Consider the following 17653-nt stretch of genomic DNA (forward strand, 5'->3'; position numbering starts at 1 on the left):
TGACTTAACTTTTACACCTCGGGATATACATGTACTAGTCAGGTTGACATCCAAATGAAAGTGTAATCATTTTTCAATTCCTTCTATCCACTCGCAAAATCCTATCAAATTCTTCTAGCGCTGCGCAGAAGCCTCAGCCCGATCCCGAACCGACTTAGCAACAGAAGGACGTTCCTGCACCCGCTTCAACCAAGCAGCGACAGTGGGGAAATCCTTATCCATATCAAGCTTCTCATCAAGCTCATATTGGATAGCACACACATACCAAGGAACGAAAGAAACATCGGCATATGAGAACCTGTCACCGACGAGGTACTCCTTCCCTTGCAGGGCGCGTTCAAGCACGCCAGAAACACGGCGGATTTCATTGAGGTAGCGGTCAATTGCGCTTTGCACCTTCTCCGAGTGGTAACGGGCGAACCAAACAGCCTGGCCGAAGTACGGACCTTGACCAGATACCTGGAAATGGAGCCATTGTTTGGCGAGGTAGTATTCCTTAGAGCCTGCGGGGAAGCTGATGGTGTTTTGCTTGTCGTATGTTTCAACCAAGTATTCGACAATCGCGCCAGATTCCCAGAGCGTGATGTTGGTGTTGGGATCTTGGATTGCAGGGACGCGGCCGTTGGGGTTGATGGACTCGAATGGCTCTTTCTTCATATCTGGGAAAGGGATGATATTGTGCGTGTAGGGAATTTTCAGCTCTTCCAGAACCATGATCACTTTCCAGGGATTGGGGCCGGGGCCATGGCCCCAGACGGTGATGGGCTTGAGAGTCATTCTTTTTGGTGGGGTGAAGGGAAATAAAAAGGGAGGAATATGAGATATCAAGGGAATTGGAATACTCTTAAACTATTCCATTCTTCTTCCCCACATGGCACAATTCCAAATCAATTATTCAGCTTGAGCCCTTCATTGGAAGGTTGCAAGGAGGTGCTTTGGTGGAACCTGATTACAAATGGCCTCTCATGGCCCCCGGTGCAGAGAGAGAAACTCCCCGAGCGCGGAGTTGAATTCCTCCATGTCATTGATAGGCAGTTGAAATGCTTCATGTTCACCGATAGGGACGACCAGTGTTGTTGCCAAGCTGTCTGCCATGACGACGGGTGGACCCCGACCCCCTTGGTAACCACATCATTCTTCGTTCTTCCACCTAGGCACGGTTTAGCATGTCAAAACTCATAGTAGTATGAAAGAGTCTCAAAGAATTCGAAGCCCAATTGCAAAACTCGATGTTAGCATGAATGACCACACTGCATTGATACTTCGGCTGTTTGTGACTCGAGGGTGTTAGGACATTCCGATGTGGATTCCTCCATCACAACTGTGCGAAATCAGATGTTGGATTACAATGAAAGGAGTAGTTGGCCACATAAGCGACCTTGTGATGTCTTTTCAGTACTCTTTTCAGTGTGGTCTTCTTAAATATCACTCTGTTCAGATGTGCGAGTTGTATAGGTCGACGGCAAAAAAAAGCGGAAAAAGGCTTAATTTGTATCAACGACTTTGTATAAACTTTGAAATCGCAGGAAATAACTCTTTCTGGCATTCGGTATAAAGTCTGACGCATCAATGGCTCTGCGCCCTTCTCAGGCCTTGAAAACGAGTCAACTGCAGTATGTTCGTAATAGTGGGAACCATGTGGGTATATATACTGCATCCAAGACCGTAGGGCGTGTTTTAGAATGACAGAGATATCGAGGGGAATAATAATTCCGAAAAGTCTAAGTACGAACAAGGTTGACAAGCTTGATCGGACTCGGAGCTCACCAATTCTCTGTCTGATGCTTACATAGCTCTATAGAATCTCAAGGTCTGTTCTATAATTAATCAATATAAAATTGAATCTAAAATAGCATATAACATGTGATAGATTAAAAATCAAAAAAAATCAACCTCAGTGACCTGAAATTTTAGTTTCGGAATAAAAAATCTACTTCGGACTAGATATCGGACTACCCACACAATGTCTATGCTCTACTCCGAACACCGTACTCCGGAGTTCCTAACTAAAAATATCGGTCAAATCCTATCCGAATCATCTGTTGATCTTTTGCTTTCAAAGAACTCCATCCTTTTAAGCTTTATCGGGAAGCCGTAAAAAGCCCCCGCGCATTGAGTCATCTCAAGCCCCTTCGTAAATCATAACGGCTAAGCCGCCAAGATTCGAAGTTCTCGTATGCTTGGAAATCAAGATTAGTTGATTCTCAAAATCTAGATACCGATGCAAAATTTGTCGATGCAAATTTGTCCGGCTTCAATTTTCCATCGGTTTCACGGCAGGCCGTTGATAGCCGACACGGAAGACTATCCTTGCACATTAGCCACTCTATATAGTATCCTTGACATAATATGGAAGCTTTTTTTATGCGCCTAGATCATCTAGATCGCCCATCTTTAATTCAGATATTCGGACACGATCTAGACTTCAACTCCGAGATAGGAAAGCATCATGTCATAGCCTCAACGCCTGTAACACGTGGTAATAAAATTTATACGAAAACTAAAAACCGCGCCCTGTCGGTAGAAATTCTGAACGTGGCAGTCTTTACGAGGTCCATATCGAAGGGCGTGCGAATGACCGTATTAGGATCCCGCAGTATTGGGGATCATCATCTAAGTAAAAGATGGACACGCGTACCATAGAGAGTACAGGGCTTTGATTTCTAATATATTCAATTTTCGGTATTCATATATTTCATTGGATAGTTCGAAGCAATTCGTCAATTATTCTTAGTTTGTCATCCCAGCCTCTAACCTCATATAGTCCCCTGTTAGTAAAACTTCAACTCCGAACTTTACTCCGAACACTAGCGGATCCACACATCAGGCTACGACTGACGTCTTAGGCTATTCCGTGTGGATTTTATAGTGTAAATCTACATCTGATGTACAAGGGCTGAGACGGTGGGTCTAGGCATGAGATTTTTTTTTTCGGAATGACATCCAAGTAACGGAGTAAACGATGAGGCGACCAAATATCTCTATATAAAGACCAGATGATATCCCCAGAAAGAAACATTCATTCCATTGCAAAGCATCAGATCCCAAAGATCAAAAGTGACATCTTTCTCACACCTCACTCTCGAACTATAAACACAAAACCAACTTATACTTCGGTATACCACCAAGCCTTCAATCCTCAAAATCCTCCAAATCATTCAAACGAGTTCAAAGCCTCAATTCTCCAAAATGTTCGCCAAATCCTCCAACTCGTCTTCCAAGACCACTTCCAGCGCTGCCTCAACTCACTCCACCGTCTCCACGGCCACAACCCTCAATACTCGTGACGCCAAGAATCACAAGTGGTACTCGCTCTCCAAGTCCGGCTCTGATCCCAAGGACGCCGCTGCAAAGATTGAGAAGAAGAGACTGCATAACGAGGCAATTGCCAACTACCTCAGCATGCGCTAGGTTTCGAAATGGTTGCATCTACTTCGATGTCGAGTACTACACCTCGATCTACTCGTGATACATGAGTAGATATCCGGGACTCTTTCCTGCTTGATTTGTGGGATTGGGAATAATGATCTTGATTTCTGGCATGTTTTCGCTTTCGCTTCAACGATGGAATGATTTGGATACCACATACTTTGTTTAATAATTTGTGATTTGGATTTATGTCTATGTTTTGTCTTGAACTGTTGTTGTCCGGGCTATTTGGCTGGTTATATATTGGCGTTTCAATATGCCTGGAAATAGAGGAATATATTTTTGATTTTTGCGCATTGTCTCGTCTCGTTCAAGTGAAGTTCGTATTTCTATTTCAAATATTCATCAAGTAATTTAGTGTGTAGTGTCTGATATTTAGCTCATAGAAGACAGTAATCATCATGGAAGGCATGTAACAATGCATGAAAGAAGAAACTCCACAATGACAAAACGCTTAGAGGCAACAAACTATATGCATATATTACAACCCAGCCATCAACTCTCCCATAGATATGGGTTTCCGCACTGCATTCGAGAATCCTTCGTGGAAAGTAACCCAGACTTTCCGTCCAGCCTTAGACGACTCATCAGCCCAGGTATCTGAATTGTTTAGATCATTGGGCTGCGGTGCAGGCTGTACAATCGTTCGACCAAAGAAGTCGCGTTTAACAGCTGCATCCTTTAGTACTTTGGCTGCGGCCGTATCGTCGGAATTCCTAGGACCCTTGCCGCCGAGTCTAGAGCTCATGACATCAGACTGCTTGCGCATCGTCGCCTTGCGGTACTCTTGATCTAACACCTGGCGGACGGCATACCGCACCGGCGCTGTACCACCCGAAGCCTCGATGGTGCTACCTTTGATCTTCGAGAAGACCACAAGTGAGTCGATTGGTCTGTTAAGGGTATATTAGCTTTGTATGTCTCATGGGATAATCAGGAAACACTCACGGTTCCATTCTATACGCCCATCCACCGTGGCTTCCTTCATGTTCCACTCGAACTTTTTCAAAAGTCACGCCCATCCCGGTCATGACACGCACTGTAGACTGCACAAGCGCACGTTCAGACTCTTTGCGGACAGTGGCAGTGCTTTTCTGCTCTCCGTTTCCACGGATAATAACCGGCTTGACGTCTGGTGATAGCATGCGGATCAAGTAAGGGACTAGATCTATGATTATACTTTCATTCGACCGGAAAAGACGAGCCATGGGTGCCGACAAGGAAGCGTGGAATGCGGTCATGGCCGCGCGGTTCTGCTTTTGCGCTTCGAATGCAGCAAAGTCGGCTTTGGGTCCTGAGAAAGGATGAGGCTCTTCGAGTTCCTCGTCATCTTCGTTCTTGTCATCCTCGGTGGTTCTACCAGTGGCAGTGGCAAATAGATGATGGAATGCGACAACGGACTGGCTAAGGTATGGAATCAGTTCCCACTCTTGGGATGAATGGACTTTCGAGCTGACTGAGTCATGGAAATGAAGCCAGTCATGTGCAGCGTTGGGTTTGGAGAAATAATTATCATCCTGGTATTGCTGGATAGGATATGAAGCGAAGCAGTCCGATACACAGCGGTCATGATCACCATTGGAATCGATCATTTCCCGCAATCGGTTGATTGCGTGTCGCTTGCGTAGATCAGCCACGCCGACAGGAACACGGCTGGTGGCGGTATCGAAGCGATCTTGGAAACTCATGCCAACAGGAGCATCTGAGAAGCCAGCTCCCTCTGTGAAAACACGGTTCACAATCTCACGGACTCCCCCACGACTTAACTCTTTGAAGAACGCGCTACCCTCAGCCGATGCATTGAGGACTCGATTCTCCAGCCAGTTCCTCGTCAGTCTGAGCGAGGATGGCGACTCGTTTCGAAGCTTGTGCGCCACGAATTCTGCGGCAACAAGCACGCTACGAATATCGCCCTCGGCAGACCCTTGGGTTTTGGCATTGCGGTTTTTTCTGCTCGCCATGCCCCAGGCTGCTTCACAGAGCCTTCGGGCTCCATCACTGTCACACGGGATGCCTTCGCGGCCGAATATACCCTTGACTCGTTGAACAACATTCTCCAATGGTGCCTGGCGGACAGTGATCATCTCTGCAATGGATGATGCCCTGAGAGGCCGGAGACTGCTGTGGTAGAGGTCGTTGCAAACCAAAATCAATGGCCGCATGAATCGGAAGTTGTCACCCTTGCGCTTCTTGCCCTTATTACCCTCCGAAGACCACTTCGCGTTCCGCTGGTCAAGCAAAACAAGGTCAATGAGGGCCTTCATAAAACCGCCCTCACCACCACTTCCAGAACCACCAGTGACACCGTCGACTTCGTCCACCACAACACACACGGGTTTACCGGCACGGCGGACCTTTTTCTCACCGACCTCCACGTTCATGCCTTTGACGTTCTCCGTTCCCAGCGCATCACGGATGCGGCCTTTGACCACATCCCTGCTGCGGTCATCACTTGCATTGATTTCAAGCACTTCGAAGCCAGCCTGTCTGGCACATACGTGCGCTAATGTCGTCTTTCCAAGTCCTGGAGGTCCACTCAGTAAGAGAACCTTTCGATGGATATACTCTTCTTCATCCTCCTTGGCAGGTTTCTTCGCGCGAGACTTGGCCAGACCAGGGAACACAATTGACTCCCATCCCTTGAGCCAGCGTAGGACTGATCGATGAGTGCGTTCATCTCCAATGAGATCGGTGAATTTACGAGCACGGTATTTCTCTGTCCACATCGCAGAGTCTATCTTCTTCTGCTTTGAGCTAACATTGTTCGCTTCGATGGTTTTCTGGACTGGGGGTTGAGGAACTGTGGGTGTGGGCTCTTTGTCGTTGGCGGCATCGTCCAACAATTGATGGATGTCGATACCGTAATAGCTCTTCGTAGCTTTTCCAGGTTCTGTCTCGGACCGACTAGCAATCATTTGTTTATAAGAAACGGGTGCCTGGGTCTTCCTTTGCGGGACATTATGAGTCTTGCCAGCACAGGTCTTGATCTGGAACCTCTTAGGGGCCGTTGGAGCGGGTCGAGGTGTCGGTTGTGGTAGTGTTCGTGAAGAGCTAGGTGTAGCATTTGTCGTCTCGTTCAATTTCGTAGATGCCGGCATCCGCGCTAGTATACTAGGGAGTTCCGCCGGAGGCTCCTGGAAGAAGTGTTCGGGCAGGTCATATTGATTCTTCGTCTGCTCGTCCCGGAACGCAGCGAGGTCGTCTTCTTCGTCATCGTCATCGTCATCAACGAAGCCTCCAACCATGCGCTGGCGCTTAGGCTCCTTCGGCGGCACGCCTGCCTCCGCATTTGGTACTTTTCTCTTATGCGAATCGTTCGTCGCATTGCCAGACGTGGGTGCAAGCGCGTCCGGGGACGCTATAAACGGCATTATTGAAACAGGCGGCGAGGACGGCATAAAATTGGGATTTTGAGTAGGAGTGCGAGAAAGTGGTCTCGGAGTCGTAACGTTCTTCGTCGGCGTATCTACTATGTGGCTGTCAGTGTCACTATGCTAGACAATGCGGGCTTGGGAACGCAAACTAGGTCGTATGTCGTCTTCGCTGCGAAACACATCAGATAGATCCCACGCTCTATGTTGGATCACAACTCGATTGCGAGTTTGTTCGCGACGGTCGAAGTGGATTGCCTCGATATCGTCGGAGAATGATTCGGAGGGCGGGTTTTGGTTGCCAAACCCTTCAGAGTGGAGGTGAATGGCAGGATCAAATGAGGATAGAAACGATGGCGAGGATGGAAGCATTCAAGCGTTATATCTCATGTCATTGAATGGTCTCCGATGTAATTAATTCCCCTCTGATAGACGCGCGACGCGTGCAGAACGCGCTAGTCCGTTTTTGGCCGCATAGTCCTTTTACAGGCTCTTCTTCAAGGCCATGTCTATCTACAAATGTATTTAAGAAGTTTGATTGCTAGACTGAATTCTTTTGAAATTACAGCTTGAAGTTTAAAGCAGTCAATTAACTCCCAGGATATTAAAATCAAATCAAAAATGAAGGAAATTTGGTATTGTAGACCAAACCAATGTTGGTTCTAGTCCTCTAGTCAATGGTATACTGTACGGTTCATTTAACAGACAAAAAGGGCACATGCATCAACCTGCTCAATAGGTTATGATACAAAAGAGAAATCATTCGTGCGACCAGATTAGGCGTTCTTGACCTTCTCGGTCAGCTCAGGCACCTTCTCAAACAGGTCACCGACGAGGCCAACATCAGCAATCTGGAAGATGGGGGCCTCGGGGTCCTTGTTGATAGCAGCAATGACCTTGCTGTCCTTCATACCAGCCAAGTGCTGGATAGCACCAGAGATACCAGCACAGAGGTAAAGCTGAGGAGCAACGTTCTTACCAGTCTGGCCAACCTGCAGACTGTTATCGGCGAAGCCACTGTCGACAGCAGCACGCGAAGCACCAATAGCAGCGCCGAGGGCATCCGCCAGCGGAAGCATGACGCGGTCAAACTCCTCCTTGGACTTCAAGCCACGGCCTCCAGACACGACGCGGGTGGCAGTGGCAAGTTCCGGGCGCTCTGACTTGGTCAATTCCTCAGACACCCACTCGGTCATCGCGGGGACGTTAGGGTCGGCTCCGTCGACGACCTCGGCGGAACCGCCCTCAATCTCAACGTCCTGGAAGGCTGTGCCTCGGACTGTGATCACCTTGACGTTGTCGGTGGATTGGACGGTCATAATCGCATTTCCGGCGTAGATGGGGCGGACGAAAGCTAGATGGTGGTCAGTGGCCGGATCACATGTCAAACTTCTTGCTCGGCTTTTCACATACTGTCCTCGCTCTCGATGCCGGTGATGTCGGAAATTTGCTGCACATCCAAGAGAGCAGCCACGCGGGGCAGCAGGCTCTTTCCGAAGGCAGTGTGGCCTGCAACGACGTGGGTGAATTCGCCCTTCTTAATGTTCTCGACGAGAAGAGGGGCATAGTTTTCGGGGAGGCCCTATAGTGCAAGAAATTTAATTGTTAGCTCAATTTCATCCTAAAGTAATTGATTTCGGATGGTTTTGGCATATATACCTTCTCGTATGCGTCATTATCCACGGCCAGCACCTTCTCAACACCCTTAATCTTAGCAGCCTCGGCAGCCGAGGTGCCCTTGACACCGGAACCAGCAATGAAACCCGTTACTGAGCCACCGAGCTTCTGTGCGGCCGCAATTGCGGACAAAGATGAAGACTCCAGCTTGCCATTGCGCTGCTCTAGAACGGCGAGGGTGGAGAGGAGGCGGGCGAGCGCCGAAGAAGCGGGCTGGCTCAGCTTCCGGGTAGGCTGGAGCTGAGAGCGGGCAGCCCGCAGGACAGAGTGCCTAGCGATCGGGATCATAATGACAACTTGGTGGAAAGATTTGGCGTTGTTCTTCCAGGTGTGGGGAGAAGAGCAAGATTGAAGCTCGGCGATTCACGGTGATGTGACTTAGGGTGGCTATCGTCGGGATGCCAAGACTGGCTCCCCGAGGTCGGACTCGGTTAATGCGGTGATCATATACAACATTCACTCCTTGAAATGATGCATGCGATGGCGATGAAAAGAAATTAATATAATACTCTATTGTGTTATCTCGATGTTTAGATTTGGCTACTGTTAGATTGGTTTCAATTACTGGCACAATATAAATTGTCGGAACAATAGACACGTGATATTTTGTACGCCAGAAATACCTTTACATGCAGAAAACATTAAGAGCTATAACCATCATGAAGTCGACTTTCTCTTCTTCTTGCCACCAGTCTTCGTTGCGGTGGGCTTGCTTGTGTCGCCGTCTTCAAGAGCCTGAGCCTTGAGCTGCTGGAGCTTCTCTTTCCGCGCGGCCGCGGATGCAGCCTCCTCCTCATCTTCTGTGGACTTGGTCTTCTTGGTCTTCTTCTCCTCAAGTAGCTTGCTGTCTCCAACAGACTTGCGCTTCTTGGAGTCCTTGATGGCTTCAGTCTCGGGGGCAGCTTCCAGCACATTGGCATCCTCCACCCACAACTCATCAGCGAGCCAAATAGGCAGGGCCATGGTGTTGGCACCCTTGATGTGAAGAGCCTTGATGTTTCTCCAGCCCTTTGAGACGAACTTCTCGGTCAGACCGTTGACAACAGCGGCAATATTCTCAGACAGCTGCTCGGGTGTGAACTTGGACGAGCCGACACGGACGGCAGCGGTGGTGGATGGTGCGAGCTGCACAGAGGCGCAGTTCAGGGTACGTTCGATCTCCTTGGCGACAATAAGAGGAGAGGCGAAAGAGGCGTGCTTCTCTTCCTTGGAGGAAGAGTTGGGCACCTTGGGGTCCTTCTTGACCCGCTTGCCATCCACCTTCTCGATCTCGGCAATACGGATGGGAATTGGACGCTTGCTAGACTTGTAGAAGATCTTTCCGAGAGTCTGCACCAGGCGCATGGCGATACGGTCATCGGCCAGGAAGACATCGTGCTCGGCGAACAATTGGCGACGGCTCTCGAAGCTCTGGTAGCGGGCCTTAAGTTTAGAGAAACCAATAACCTTCTCGATGCGGGATGAAAGACCCTGGGGGAATGATGGGTCGGCAATGATATCTTTGACGCCACGCTGGGGATCGGCAGTGATCAGACAGATGCTGAGCGAGGGAGATGTGTTGAGAGAGTGAGGGATGCTGATTTTTCCGGGCTTCAGGCGGTTCTTGTCGACCACATGCTGCTTGGTGGTGAGAACGAGCCAGATGGCTTCATTCTTGGTCGCGCCATCCTCATCATCGGAGTCATCGTCGCCAATTAGAGTCTTCTTGGTGCTGGTCTTCTCATGTTCCTGCTGGGTAGACTTGATGTGCTTCAACAACGCGGTGGAAGCTTTGAGGGCCTAATTGAGGTAAGATAAGTACTTTGCGAAATTGGATCTTGAGGGTCATCGATACTAACCTGGGGCTTGTCAAGCTGGTAAGGGGAGCCCGAGGTCACCTTCGAGGTGAGTTGAGTAGTAGAGGAGCCCATTTTAGTAAGTTGTACACTCGATGAACATCTCCAATTTTTTCGCAATCATATCGGGACTCAAAAAAATTTCGGAAGGCGGTGGCAGTTCATCCGTTCTTGGCAGTTCCAGACCCCAGTTGGTGCCTGAGGCCTCTATCGTGTCTTATCGAGCGTGATCAAGGGCTTGACTTAAGAATTGTTTTGTGACGAGATTCACTCTAGGCACATCGAAATATGATGCTAGATAAATGGATTTGCACCCATTTTTTACCTTCCAAGTGCAAATATTGATTGGCATATGAATAGAGGACAAGTTGACCTCGTTAGCTTCTTCGGTATGTACGGATATCTCATATTGAAATAGGATGCCCCAGAGGCTCCTAGCTAGGTCTCTCAAAAGACTTCGTATCCAGAGGCAAAATAAAAAAAATTAAACAACATCACGATGGAATGGTACCGTGACCACTGGCAGTAAAATTTATGCCCAAACCAAAAATGAACTAGAGTCCGCCAATGTACTGCCGACTTGAGCTCATTACCTACTACACTTTGATGTGAATGATAGATAACCTTGGACAGGTACGCCATATCAGTTTCCAGCATAAAATCGTACCACACCTTCCAGGTACTTTGAGAACCCAGTTCAGAGGCTCTCCTGTAATGACACTGGTACTCCATATCCAGGGCAGATTCAATCGTCTAATGAACTAATGGCAAGGGAGTGATAGCGACATATGAGATCATATGGCACGACTTATATATCTTATGGGTAACTATGGAGTACTCCGGAGGGAGTGCGGCTAAAAGTCTAGGGGAAATACTGATACAGTGGCTCTCCAGCCGCAGCTTTACGGGTGGTCACCTTTTGCACTGTGTCTCTGGATGTGAATGATTGTTGGGTACCATTTTGGTAGTTATTGTATCAAAGGGCAATCCCGAAGGGGCGATGAAACCCATGAGCGTGTTCGGATGCGTTACGGGATACGGAGTACGGAGGACATACGGATGGAGTATGCGGCTGGGATAAGCTTGATAGTCCCAATTTTACAACATAGGCCGTTTCAGATTATCTAAAAATATGCATGGAGTCCTCCCTCACTTCTCCAGAAAATGGAATCTCGTGAAAATCGCCACCTTATAGAGTGCCAAGCCCTAGAGTCCATCGCGGCTCAGGTAACTATTTATAGGCAACTGGGTTCCAAAGATATCCGTGGATCAGACCATTGTACAACATAATATATGTTGATAGGTATACTAAACTACTCTGTACGGAGTAGCTCCATTGAAACTATCTAGATGTTTTGGATTTTGATTTAGCGATGTTGGGGTGACTGAGAAATTGCATGTCGCACCCCATAATGAAATCAGAAAACTATGTGAAATTAAATTAATTCATATGATACGAACGGTGGTCCCGAACAGCCGAACCGTGAACAGTCTCCGGTTTTAATGTATAAAAGGAAATGCTTGAATGTTAGCACAGATGATATATATCGGAATAGCAGTACTTTGTACTCTGTAGTTACATATATATAATGTTCGCATGAAGTATATATATTATCAGGAGCACAAGCCTATCCCCATATACAAGTGTCTTCAAATACCTGAATCTACTTTTAAGTCGAAAGGAAAAAGGAGTTCGGTTAATGAATAATACAATTGTTGCAGCAGGCACCAGCTAAAACAAAGTTGCGTAATATGGAGCTAAATACGGAGTATTCGTACCCGAAAAGGCAGATTTGATGCCTATGATTGTTTACGTGAATCTGTATAGGAACCGTTGAGTAGCGCACGTTAAAGACTAAATCATGCCTCAGATTTCTTGGCCGAACTTCGTATGGAGGAAAACGTGGGCAATGCCGAATGTTTGCTATTTCCGTGGAGGTAGTATTGATACAATATTACATTTAGCGTAATTTTAGTGTTGTTCTCGAGTCTGCTAGAGCGTGCAATGACGCGGACAAGTCCGGGCCGTCCACACGGTAGGATTAAGATTGCTGTGGATCGGCAAGTCCGTTGACTTGTACTCGGTAGCTTGCCTATCATTATTCCACTGATAATCGAAAAGTGGATGGGCGGAGCAACTCATGCTGGAGAGGAGTATGGAGATTATGGAGAATTTAAAATTTCCAAGCGTGGAGTCGTCATCATGCAGACTGGGATGGGAGCTCAAAGAGTATAATTACCTCCTGACTTTTTTAGGATATTCGTACATTATTATGGAGATGGGCTGATATTTAATTTTATTATCACCATCAGGTCAGACCTGTATACTCCGTATTGGTAGGGAATTTAAGTCCAGAGTGGAATACGAACCGGACAACTATACGCCACAGGGGAAATCTCCTTGCAACTGTAAGTCTTGGAAAATCTGGGCGGGTTAAGTCGATTTTATCAGGGGGTGACAACGTTCCTTAAGTGCTCTTCCAAGAGTCAAGGTGAAAGAAAGTAAGTTCAATAGTGTGTTCAAGTGTTCTAAAGTACTTTCAAGAATAAAAATGGGAAGAATACTTACAATCCTGCCATACTCCGGTAGAATCCATAGGTAATATAAAATTCGCTCACCCATGGATACGTAAGGAATTTGGTCAAGTAATCTGATTGGTGTACCTGAATTCTGGAGCCCAAACAAGGGCAATTCTTTTCTGTGATTGGTTCCCCCTCGCAGTTTTTAATTTCATTTTGTTGCCAACCTTGGAAGGGACCAAAAAAGTAAACAAAAAGAAAAAAAAAAGGGAACTTGCCTCATAGCAGTAGGAAAGGACTGGGGAAAAGATAAGTTAATATTATGTTATTTTAGAATATTTTTTTAGGAATATCATATTAGATATGCCAAGCAAGTAGGGGAGCTCTGGATTGTCCAGACTCTGTCTAGGGTCCACCAAGAGGCAGTGTAAGACAGGTATCTCAAAGCTGTATCCCCGTACCTGCCCCTTTTCCCGTGACAATCACACTAACGATATTTGGATATGGAACCAATCGACCCCCCTCCTTTTTGTCTCTCCTTGCCTTCTTCTTCCCCAGTCTTCGCAACCGCAATTTTCCTTTCTCGAAGTTTTCCCACACCCGAGGGATTCGTTCTCTCTACATTCATTTGAAAACCGCTGTCTTTTACTTTCTACGACAAACGCGCCCTTGAGGTATGTTCTATTTCCCATTTATCTCTATATCATATCGCGATCTGGTGTGGTCTAGATTGTTATATCCCGGAATGTACAGACCATGCAACACAACATACACGTTCTATGGCAAGGACCCGATCGCGCACTGCTTTATATGATGTACAATCATGGGAGAAGAACCAGACATTGGACTGAACGCAACTAACATTTAATGATCAGCAGATTTCCTCCACAATGAAGTTCCAGAACACCGTTGCCGTACTGGCGACGGCTGGCCTCGCCGCCGCTCATGGCCATGGCCACGGTCACGCCCACAAGCGCGCTACCGAGACCGAGATCGTTTCAGTCCCTGGCCCAGTTGTGTATGACTTTGTTGTACTAGATCCTTCCAAGGCCGACGGCCCTCAGTCCATCACTATCGAGGAGGCCTGCGAAGGTCTCGCAAACCACGAGCTTGAATGGCTGGGCTCTGCTGTTGCGTCTGCTTGCCCATCTAGCACAACCACCTCCAAGACTACGACTGTCGCCCCAACAACAACCGTTGCCCCTGCCATCCTCCAAGAGACCTCGGCTGTTATCAACCCACCCAGCACAACAAGCAAGGCCGAGCCCACCTCTACCACCACTAAAGCCGCTGCTCCTACCCACAGCTCTTCCAGCTCCGGTGCCACTGGCCTCACCGCCGAATTCCCTGATGGAGAGATCTCCTGTGGTGACTTCCCTTCGGATTACGGTGCCATTGCCCTCGACTACCTTGGTCTTGGTGGTTACTCCGGTATCCAGTATGTCAGTGGTACCGCTGAGGCGTTCAGCGAGATTGTGACCGCTATTACTGGTGATGAGTGCCACAGTGGTGCCATGTGCTCCTACGCTTGCCCACCTGGATACCAAAAGTCCCAGTGGCCTACCATCCAGGGTGCTACTGGCCAGTCTGTTGGTGGTCTCGAGTGCAAGCTCGGCAAGCTCTACCTCACCAACAAGAATTACAAGCAGCTTTGCATCCCTGGTGTTGGTGGTGTTCACGTCCAGAACAAGATGAGCCATAGCGTTGCTGTTTGCCGTACTGATTACCCTGGTACTGAATCTGAGACTGTTCCTCTCGCCGCCTCTCCTGGTACTATTCACGACCTGACTTGCCCCGATGGTGACAGTTACTTCGAATGGAAGGGCAAGGTCACCTCCGCCCAGTACTACGTCAACCCCAAGGGCGTGTCCACCGAGAAGGCTTGCCAATGGGGTGATGGCAGCGAGCCCATCGGTAACTGGGCTCCCATCAACCTTGGTGTCGGTTACACCAAGAATGGCAAGTTCTTGTCCATCTTCCCCAACAGCCCGACCACCGACAAGCCCCTCAACTTCAACGTTAAGATTGTGGGTGACAACCTCAGCGATGAGTGCCGTTACGAGGATGGCAAGTTCTACGACAAAAAGGGTCTCATCCCCGGCAACAGCGGCTGCACAGTAAGTTTTTCGTCCCAATCCCTACCGGTTTCCAAATTCTGTACTAATGATATATCTCCCTAGGTCGGTGTCACCTCCGGAAAGGCCTACTACGTCTTCTACGACTAAATGTCGCAACCGCTTTTTGGCCGCCGGCAGCCCTTACACTGCCAAGCGAAACTCGAACAGCTTCCCATGCTCGAATTACACTAGGGCGAGCAGAGTTACCGCTTTCATTCCGATTCCCTGTGTGCATTTGTCTATATTCACGGCTTCTTATTCGAAGGATCATTATTCTTTTCTGTGTATCTTAAGTTCTATTTTGTCTGTGTGACTGGGCTCGAAATCCAATCCTCGTTGCATAATTTTTGTTTTTATTTCTTATGACCATATTTTACCCCCTGGTCAGACATTGATGGGAGCGATATCTTTTTTTATTTGATGGCTAGATTTACCTTCTTTATTTTCAAGTCCCAATCAGTTCTTGAGTTTGAATCTATCCCTCGTTCCCTTCCCTTTCATTGTCCTGGTGACTGGACCCATGTTTTTCTTTGGACTCTTGGTGACTTGTTTCATCCTGTGCTTTGATGTGATATGCTCAAGTGTCCGGGTTGAGAGGGAAAATATGGCAAACAGCTGGTTCTGTAACAGTCGGTCATCGGCTGGCCGCTCTTGACTTGCCCTGGTATCCAACCAGGAGTGATCTAGTCCGCCAGATATGCACTGCCTGTCTCGATACATCTTCTCCATCCTTCGAATGATATTCTGCAGCTTCCTTCCATCATTCCTCCATGATAATAGATCAGGTGCTACAGCTAGCTCCCTATCCCATCAGCAGTTAATGCAGGGGGGATCGGCTACTTAGTGTGGCGGCAAGCGCTTGTATGTGACATGTCGCGTACATAATGAAACGCGATGCACAACCCCACCATGTAGCTATACCATGCATGGCCGCGTCGTTGCTTCTGCCTCTACTCTGTATTGCAATACAAATAAATCTTCATCGTATACATCGCAACTTGTTTGGAAGGAACTTATCAGGTTATATAAACTTTGTGTCAATCACGTGCCAATATATATAGCAGCAAAGCCCTAATAGATTATGACAATAGGTCTTGAGGAATATACCGACAGTACCATTTACACCGCTAAAGTAGAAATTCTATTTTGATATTATGCGAGAAGATTAGATCATACGATTAGGTTCGGAAATCTATTCACCTAACGACATGCATGAACGATTTCATGCAAAGCTCAGAACAAACCTTCACGCCACATAGATGGTGTACTTGACGATAGGCGATGCATTTGGCAACATTCCCCAGAACAGTCCGGAGATCTAATCTTCTTATTTGAATACTGCGAGTGAAGACCCATCTAGCAAGTCATCCATGATCGGCCTGAGAGCTATCGCTAGACGCTATCTTTCCTCGGTGATGTCATTGCTTTCGATGCGATAACTTGTTTGCCTGCAAAGAATTATGCAGCAAAACGTTAATCTTCTTACTAATTGCCGGTCAACACCGAGAACCTCGGGAAGAATTTTGCTGGTGGTTGTCATTCCCGGTGATGGCTGGGCTATGACATCGCTTACGACGGTCATCTTTATTTCTCGATGTGCTAAGTGTCTGGAGTTGAAAGGGTATCATCTCAACTTAATACCATATACCAGTATTCATAGTTGGTCTCGGGGACTGAAGAAGAAGGAGGATCCGGAAAGGCGAAGTCGGATGTGAAACGGCACTGAGACCAAGAGACCGCATGTTGAAAGCTGGGCTGAGGCAATTTAGTAATGGTTATGTTGTCACTAGCAAGGCAAAAAGTAAGTTGAAATAAAATGTCCGATAAGAATATACGGTAGGTCCAAGAAAGGAATACAGAGGCAATCATTGATCATTTCGACAGTCCGGGGAGGGAAGGGGTCAACAGTTCGATCCAATTAAAATACACTATGGAATTGGAGTGGAAATGGTGCTCAATTACGGAGTACGTTTTATTTGCATTACATCTCGTTATGGTTTAATATAATTTGAATTTTCACAATGTAACTACCGTTTTATATAACCGTTGGACCATGCGTTAGACCTATATTAGGCAAGGGGATTTGTACAGGCATAACTCCGCAGCTAATATGGAATCAGATACAGAGGGAGATTACTTTAAGAAGATTTTTTGGAGCTTCCCAGCCTTTGACAAGACCGGTGAGGTTAGCTATGCTGAACATACCAGAAAACCAAGCCCGAGGCCCCACTAGCACTTGTCAACAAAAGACCTAGAAAAAACTAGGGAATTTTGTTATCTCCCTTTTTTGGATGTAAATTAGTCAGGATTTTTGCTCATATATGCTTTTGGAGTAGAGAGAAAGCTTTTGATTCATAAAAGGGCCCAAAGGTATCAAGGTCAGGCAAATGGCTGGGAGACGCGACAAAGTGACCGGTGATCAATTTGACAGTAAGGTGGGGGGTTAGGGGTTTGCATTTTCTAGGAATTTATTGTATACCCTAGTACGGAGCACTACTTATAGTACTTCGTACTAGAGTAGAGTACACTAGCTAGGTATGGGTTTAGTGATTAAATGTCATCATTGGCTTTTGAGATTTAAATAGGCCAAGAATTTAAGATGGAAGACATGTTACACTCATTTTTTTTTAAAATCATCCAAGGGGTTATCGGCTAAATAAGAAGCAAATTGAGGTCAATACCATTCCTGACACATCCTTAAACC

At 47.1% G+C, this 17653-nt stretch overlaps 6 protein-coding genes across 6 annotated transcripts; 2 read left to right on the plus strand and 4 right to left on the minus strand.

Moving 5' to 3' along the window:
• Nucleotides 1-114: 114 nt before the first annotated feature.
• On the minus strand, nucleotides 115-777 carry PGRI_062250 (glutathione S-transferase family protein; the record flags this gene model as incomplete). The annotated part of the gene is made up of 1 exon (XM_040793939.1): nucleotides 115-777. The coding sequence occupies one exon, from the start codon at nucleotides 775-777 to the stop codon at nucleotides 115-117; it is 663 nt and encodes a 220-aa protein (XP_040648794.1).
• Nucleotides 778-3189: 2412 nt separating this feature from the next.
• PGRI_062260 (uncharacterized protein) lies at nucleotides 3190-3411 on the plus strand (the record flags this gene model as incomplete). The annotated part of the gene is made up of 1 exon (XM_040793940.1): nucleotides 3190-3411. The coding sequence occupies one exon, from the start codon at nucleotides 3190-3192 to the stop codon at nucleotides 3409-3411; it is 222 nt and encodes a 73-aa protein (XP_040648795.1).
• Nucleotides 3412-3910: 499 nt separating this feature from the next.
• Nucleotides 3911-7172, minus strand: PGRI_062270 (putative sister chromatid cohesion factor (Chl12); the record flags this gene model as incomplete). The annotated part of the gene is made up of 3 exons (XM_040793941.1): nucleotides 3911-4322; nucleotides 4378-6898; nucleotides 6953-7172. 3 exons carry the CDS (start codon nucleotides 7170-7172, stop codon nucleotides 3911-3913), a joined length of 3153 nt encoding a protein of 1050 aa, XP_040648796.1.
• A 404-nt stretch (nucleotides 7173-7576) lies between these two features.
• PGRI_062280 (electron transfer flavoprotein subunit alpha/FixB family protein) lies at nucleotides 7577-8765 on the minus strand (the record flags this gene model as incomplete). Its single annotated transcript, XM_040793942.1, has 3 exons — nucleotides 7577-8154; nucleotides 8214-8382; nucleotides 8460-8765. The coding sequence occupies 3 exons, from the start codon at nucleotides 8763-8765 to the stop codon at nucleotides 7577-7579; spliced, it is 1053 nt and encodes a 350-aa protein (XP_040648797.1).
• Nucleotides 8766-9134: 369 nt separating this feature from the next.
• On the minus strand, nucleotides 9135-10387 carry PGRI_062290 (uncharacterized protein; the record flags this gene model as incomplete). The annotated part of the gene is made up of 2 exons (XM_040793943.1): nucleotides 9135-10256; nucleotides 10316-10387. The coding sequence occupies 2 exons, from the start codon at nucleotides 10385-10387 to the stop codon at nucleotides 9135-9137; spliced, it is 1194 nt and encodes a 397-aa protein (XP_040648798.1).
• Nucleotides 10388-13722: 3335 nt separating this feature from the next.
• sun1 (SUN family protein UTH1) lies at nucleotides 13723-15057 on the plus strand (the record flags this gene model as incomplete). The annotated part of the gene is made up of 2 exons (XM_040793944.1): nucleotides 13723-14949; nucleotides 15013-15057. The coding sequence occupies 2 exons, from the start codon at nucleotides 13723-13725 to the stop codon at nucleotides 15055-15057; spliced, it is 1272 nt and encodes a 423-aa protein (XP_040648799.1).
• Between the last annotated feature and the right edge of the window lie 2596 nt (nucleotides 15058-17653).

The sequence above is a fragment of the Penicillium griseofulvum genome (assembly GCF_001561935.1).
Source record: "Penicillium griseofulvum strain PG3 chromosome Unknown contig_95, whole genome shotgun sequence".
Lineage (NCBI taxonomy): Eukaryota > Fungi > Ascomycota > Eurotiomycetes > Eurotiales > Aspergillaceae > Penicillium > Penicillium griseofulvum.